Source organism: Triticum dicoccoides, unplaced genomic scaffold (genome assembly GCF_002162155.2).
Source record: "Triticum dicoccoides isolate Atlit2015 ecotype Zavitan unplaced genomic scaffold, WEW_v2.0 scaffold20457, whole genome shotgun sequence".
Classification (NCBI taxonomy): domain Eukaryota; kingdom Viridiplantae; phylum Streptophyta; class Magnoliopsida; order Poales; family Poaceae; genus Triticum; species Triticum dicoccoides.
Window position 1 is genome coordinate 22,944 of NW_021235687.1, and position 6,543 is coordinate 29,486.

General features: G+C 39.0%; 1 protein-coding gene across 1 annotated transcript in view; it reads right to left on the bottom strand.

Moving 5' to 3' along the window:
• The window catches only part of LOC119345089, an 8,552-nt gene extending 3,772 nt beyond the window's left edge, over positions 1-4,780 (bottom strand). Inside the window, exons 1-11 of the mRNA XM_037615313.1 lie at positions 4,531-4,780; positions 3,781-4,018; positions 3,521-3,677; positions 3,218-3,439; positions 2,241-2,711; positions 1,834-2,040; positions 833-982; positions 618-734; positions 373-465; positions 221-291; positions 1-91 (exon numbers count right to left, since the gene is read on the bottom strand). The exon at positions 1-91 is cut by the window's left edge and continues 4 nt beyond it. Coding sequence (XP_037471210.1) covers positions 1-91; positions 221-291; positions 373-465; positions 618-734; positions 833-982; positions 1,834-2,040; positions 2,241-2,711; positions 3,218-3,439; positions 3,521-3,677; positions 3,781-4,018; positions 4,531-4,765 — 2,052 coding nt within the window. The 5' untranslated portion in view covers positions 4,766-4,780. The remainder of the gene's footprint in view (positions 92-220; positions 292-372; positions 466-617; positions 735-832; positions 983-1,833; positions 2,041-2,240; positions 2,712-3,217; positions 3,440-3,520; positions 3,678-3,780; positions 4,019-4,530) is intronic.
• Between the last annotated feature and the right edge of the window lie 1,763 nt (positions 4,781-6,543).

The window sequence follows — 6,543 nt, forward strand, 5'->3', positions numbered from 1 at the left end:
AGTCTCATAGATGCACCACTGTTCTAACTTAGCTAATCCAGTTTTGATATATTCTCCATCGCTGGACGAACAACATTCAGATAGAAGCAAACTACAAGATAAGGAGCATTGTAACAATCTTTTCTGTTTATTAGTCCAAAGTATCTTAATACTTATTAGAATCTTATATAATCGAAAGCGTATAATGATGTAAATACACTCAGAAATAGCTAATTCTTACTTATTGAACAACTGAACATCAATAAATGAGAAGACTCGAGTGAACATTTTGCTGATTAAGAATGACGGGACCTGCAGATATTAGAAATGGCATGTCAATGCATCTACTTACTTAAAAAATGGTACGTGATTACTCATAGTTTCGTTACATACATGATTGGCTTTCAAAACACTCAAGTAGTCTGTTAATATATTGACAATGCTCTGCCAATGGTCAAACAGTGCTTGACATAATATTGTTGGTGCCTGCAAAACAAAGTGTCAGCAAAACAAAAGCCCGATGTTTATCTTTCTTTTATAAAATAGAATGCATCATAGTCCATAATCCATGCCTTGATGCAACACCCAAGCAACGGAGATATCTCTTTCACCAAGTTATCTCTTATCATTCCATAAACCTTCTCAATGAAACCTCTAAGGTTTCTCTTGAAAACCAGAGCAGGACGTTTGGCTCTAACTTTCTGAAGACCACCATTGCCTCCAATCAAGTGGCTACCAGCAGCAGCTTGATTTCTCTAATGTTTTCAGAAGCAATTAATTAAGAAAAATTCAAACTACGAATCTAGACTTCTAGAGTACCAACAGTAAAAACTGGAGAGGAAAGATGCTTTACCCCGAACACACTACCAAACACTTTGGCAGTTATAATTCGTCTCCGAGGAATGAATCTAACTTCTGTAGTTGTTTTCAGTGTTCGCTCCATAAGCAGTAATAATGTCGATGAATTGGAGAGCCAATATGCTGACATATCATTGTCCTGGGCCTGCGGGAAGGAAGAAGTTGAACTTAACTACTTGAAATACCGTAAATCCTCATAGTAGATTGGAGTATTGTGATGTCTCACCTAGTAACCTCTCTAATTCTCTTTCCGTTGTACAGTTTTTGGTTTTATTCCATTTAATAAAATGCTTGGTGCAGGCTGGCTTTTGCCGGTCATAGTTCCCCCCAAAAAAGCGTAAAGCAAAATATATTATATGGTATTGCTGCATTTAAATGTTGTACCCCCATATTGATACTCTGTGCTCTCACTCTATTATGCAGAACAAGCACATCTATTCATAAAATAAATCGCTCTAGGCAAACAAAATGTACATGTGTAATAAATCGCCCATCTTGGTTTCATCTTTTGTCCTTAACCATTTCGATCATTTATATTATTACTACTGTTGTTGTTTTTCCTGCCATTACATAGAGGATTTTGCTTCGTCTTTTGTCAGTGAGAGCACTACGAGAAAGTCACATTTTTTGTATAAAAATATCCAGAAATAGTCATACATTTGGAACATGTTAGACCATGTACACCACAAAAATTGATGCAGCTTAATGGTTGAGATTACAGCTTAGCTCTTCAGTTAAGAGGATAATATGGTCTTTTTACATGGTGGATTTCTTAGAGAATCAGTTAGCGGATTCGGTTTTAAATTCAAATCAATTAGGTAAACACATGCAGATTACAATTACTTGAACTATATGCGTAGAAGCCAAATCAGAAACCATCTCTCCCATACACATGTATAAAAGTGGCAGGATTAATTTGTCGAGCATGAACCACATTGCCGTAAATCCACAGGTTTTTGTGGGTCATGTATGGACCACATTGCCGTAAATATTTACCTTTATTCTACTATGCATGCTCGTAATAATACCACTGAAAACATTAGTGTGTACAGCTCCAAATGATTTCCAGTGTAAAAGGCACCTGTAGACAATACAGGCTGCAATTGGCCCGCCATTCGAGAATCCAAGATTTTGACATATGAACCGAATCAATATGTCTTTGTTTTGTTTGTCTTGGTTTTGTTTGTCCTGGGGCACAAAGTTCTAGACATGATAAAAGAGGAGTTAGGACAGAACACTGCGACGGTCAAAGTAACTGTGCAAAAGCTAGCTTTTTTTGGGACGCAAAAGCTAGCTTTTCATAAGCGAGAAAAGTGGAACATACTACTCGAGGTAGCGGTTGACCTGCACTTCCATTGAGCCCCCTTATTAGAATAGATAGAAATTTTTGTGAATGAACTTACCCAAAATATTTCTAATCGATGCAGATCTGATGCCTTTATCTCCTCAGACCGTACATGTAATAGGGATGGCGGTTGGGCTGGTGGCACATAAGCAACCGTCAATTTTGCCTTGTGCACCACACTGCTCGACATGTTAAAACTACCATCGGTAATGTGCTTGGATGTGAGTCCACTTCCCCTCAATACGATGGTCTGTACAAGGAATTCATCGTTGCACTGCATGCACGATGGTAACTCACGCAGTTCTTCCATTGTAACAAAGACAGTAAATGTGGACCATGGACAGATAAAGGCACTAGTCGGTTCAATGCTGTAGTTGTTCATCGCGCTCGTAGCCCCAAAAGAAAACGCAACATGCTCATTTGTATTGTTAGTTAGATGTACAAGGCAACGGTTTCGTTTGTTTAATTCCAAACAGAACTGGAGCTCGCTGGGTTTAATCAGAAGAAACTCCCTCGGGTCAGTCGTAATCTGCATAAAAAAGCTCCAAGCATTAGCAAGAAATGGCATCTGGACAGATTTTCTCCAGCGGTGACCTCTTTTCGAATGCTCAACACTAGATATGTTGTCTTAGGGCATGAACAATTGTTGACAAGATAGTCTTACTTTAAGCCTGCCATGTAATCTAGAGATAGCAATAAAAACATGATGTACAATGGGTTATCTCTTAGTCTTATCTCTAGTAACCAGATATGCCTAAATATATGGTGAGAGATATTGTTGCTAAGAGATCATATCTAATTAAGAGAAGACAAACCTTTTTTTCAAGTTTCCCTTTCCTTCATCTCAACATTATCCTACGTGGCACTCGTAAAATAGCACCATTGTATACGCCCTTACTAATTTACTGAGTAAAGGGCCACTGTCTTACGAAGTTTTGTATGGGTGATGTAAACTTCATGTGCATGCAAGCTAGTTTCCCTAAAAGAAAAGAACAATAAAATGTTCTACAATGCACTATCATTAAGTGGTCATACCTTAAGCGTTGGTGGTCTTTCATCACCACCAACATGGAAATTGGTGCTTCCGCATCTAATAAGCCTCTTGGTAATTTCTGTTGTTGATGGCCTTTTCGTTGGGTCAGTTTCCAAGCAGCTTAGACCCATGTCCAGGCAACTTTTTATTTGTTGGTAGTCTGTTTCGAGTGATGATGTGTCGCATGATGCTGCTTCCAACCTTTTCCTCCATTTTTTAAGCACCTGTGAAATTAGAACAGGGATATAAAATTAAACTATGTAAAGATAAAATACCATCTTAAATGTTGAAACACAATTACTTACAAGTTCAACGAAGTCATGGTACGACAGTTCAGTATCAAAAGGCGAAGGGTAGTTCCTGTGCCCCGTTATTATCTGTATAATTATCACACCCAAACTGAATATGTCTGACTTAGTTGTGATTATACCTTGATTTATGTATTCTGGTGCCATGTAACCACTGCACCACAGCACGGATGGTAAGGCTTTGAAGCGTCAAGAGAATTGTAAAGGAACGGCATGTTGATGATCACTAAAAAGTAGTGTAGGGATATTTAACTTACCATGTTCCACTACGACTTCTAGTGCAAACTCGAGTTTGTTGTTCACTGAAAAGCCTTGACAGACCAAAATCCGCAATCTTTGGTAGCATATCGTCATCGAGTAATATGTTCGCTGGTTTTAGGTCCAAGTGAATAATGGGAGTATTAACTTCCCACTCCTCGTGAAGGTAATGTAAGCCATAGCAAATCCCACTAATTATATTGTAGCGCTTGTGCCAATCAAGTCCATGCGATTCATCTACATATGTAACCAAAAGAAGTGCATTTCAACAAATGTAATCTGAAAATATATATTGTTGTGCTGATATCATATGAAAGGACTGCAAAGTTCTAGTGTTCTAATTTATGTTGTCCTCTTCCATTCAACCACCGAAATATATAAATTGATCTTTATATCATTTCACGGAACAAAAATGGTATGGAATCAGACTACGCTTACCCATGTAGTTCAATCACTACATGACATACTGCAACCACTCAACCTCCACTAGTAGTAGTACTAAATCAGCGATACAGGATTTACTAAACTATGGTTTAATTGTCTTAATGAACAAATAACAACTATTTTAAAACAATGAATTGCAAGCATCGAATTTGCAAAAATAAGTAATTTTTTTAATGGAGGGAGCACATGCGAGCAAATAGGTAATCTTAATTTAGTAATAACTATGCTAACAAACCACACAAACTGCAATTCGAAAAAAGGTTCTTTTTTAGGAAACCAGATATGTCACATACAAACTGTCGTACCTGCAAGATGGTTATCAAGGTTTCCCCCAGGCATATACTCCATACAAAGCAACCTCTCAGCCGTCTCAGCAAAAATGTATTTTCCATCGTAGTTTAAACATAAATTCTGTGTTTCATAGCAATACCCTACGCATCGCACTATATTTGGGTGATTAAGACTCATAACATGATAAACCTCGTTTTCAAATTGCTTCTCAGAGCCCGGCATTAACACCTTAAGCCTCTTCACAGCCATCAGTCCTCCATTTGGTAACACTCCCTGTTTAAAGCCTCTTGTTAATAAGGATATGCTTTTGGATCAACACACATATTGAAAGCCTCTTGTTAATAAGGATAGTTTTTGGATCAACACACATATTGGAAAGACAAAAATTTATGTGTTAATAAGGATCTGTTTTTGGATCAACACACATATTGAAAAGACGAAAACTATGCTTTAATCTTACCTTATACACCACACCGTAAGCACCTAGACCAAGTTCTCGCTCAGTAGAGAAGTTGTTTGTGATTTCCTTTAAATATTGGAATGGTAACTTGCGTGGCCTTGTAATTTCATCTTGTAATATGTTCTCCTGGATATTGCATCTGCTAGATTCACCGTCCATTTTTATTTTATAATTACAAAAACACTCTCAAATGATGGCAATCACTGTTTACTTTCCGCTGGAGCCCTCAATAAGTTGTGGATACTGTGTAAAACAGAAAAAACTAGCTGTCAAGTGTATTGCACCCATTGTAAAAAGTAACTTACATAATAAGACAATAAGTGCATGTTAGGAATTGCAAAAGTATTATACTAAGACGTGTGCCACCTTAGCTTAGTGCGTTAACTCAATGGGGGAAGAGACTCCGATTGCTTTTGTCTTTCTAAACCATAACAGGACTTCAAAACAATAGTAATATACTACTCCTTCCGTCCCATAATATAAGAGCGTTTTTGACACTAGTTTAGTGTCAAAAACGCTCTTACATTATGGGAGTGAGGGGGTAATATACAGACATATATGAATAGAGTTGGTCAAAGCGCCAAATGGCAATGGGAACTCTCAAACTTTAAGTCCGCTAATGGCTGGAGGAATATCAATAGGTGGCATAATCCAATGGGAGGCAGTGACCTAAAAAGATGAAATCATCCAACTTTAGTTGGAGAATTAAACTTCCCACTCCGTAGCCAAAGGAGAAATAAACTGAACGCCTGCATTGAACTTATCCATACCTTAAGACTGACGAGTTTCTAAAGAGAATAAACACAAGCAAATACTTCAAGAAAGAAGTCGAGGCGTCGAGCATCAGACTCGATACTCCTAGTCATACCTTAAAACATCAGTCTGCAAGATAGTACTCACTTTTATCATGATAGAAAACTAAGAAGCCCAACCAACCTTTTGATGTCAAGAACTAGGAGCTGGTGAATCTAAACGAATAAACTGCTCATAAGAGAGCATTAATTAGCAGATGCACAACATCATATTGATAAGAAACAGGTTGATGAACCACATCTTGGAGGAAAGGTTACAACTAACTCAGCATCAGTAGCTAATAATAACCATGGACACAACCATTAGTTGAAACCAGATATTCCCTCCGTCCCAAAATTCTTGTCTTAGATTTGTCTAGATACGGATGTATCTAACACTTAGAAATGGAGGCCAGAAATAGGACCACGCCAGCAGCAATACAAACATGCTAGCACGGAAACTGGGCAAACCATTCGACAGCCATAGGAACTAGCCATCAATCAATGGCGCCATAGTCAGCCACAGCTCACTGGCGGAAAAATAATAATCTCACTGGCTGTGTCACCGAGCGCACGAGAGAGTGAAGGGGAGGAACCGAGAGATTACTGAGTCAAAGACGAAGGGGGGACGGCCACCGTCACCGCCGTGGTACCAGAAGGCGTCGTAGTGGAGGAAGCTCGCACCGAGCAGCCGAGCTCTGGAGGAGCAGGAGGACGCGACGGAGGCGCGTGGAAGACGGCCACTGCACCGCCGCGCCGACGAGCTGGGGGGGGGG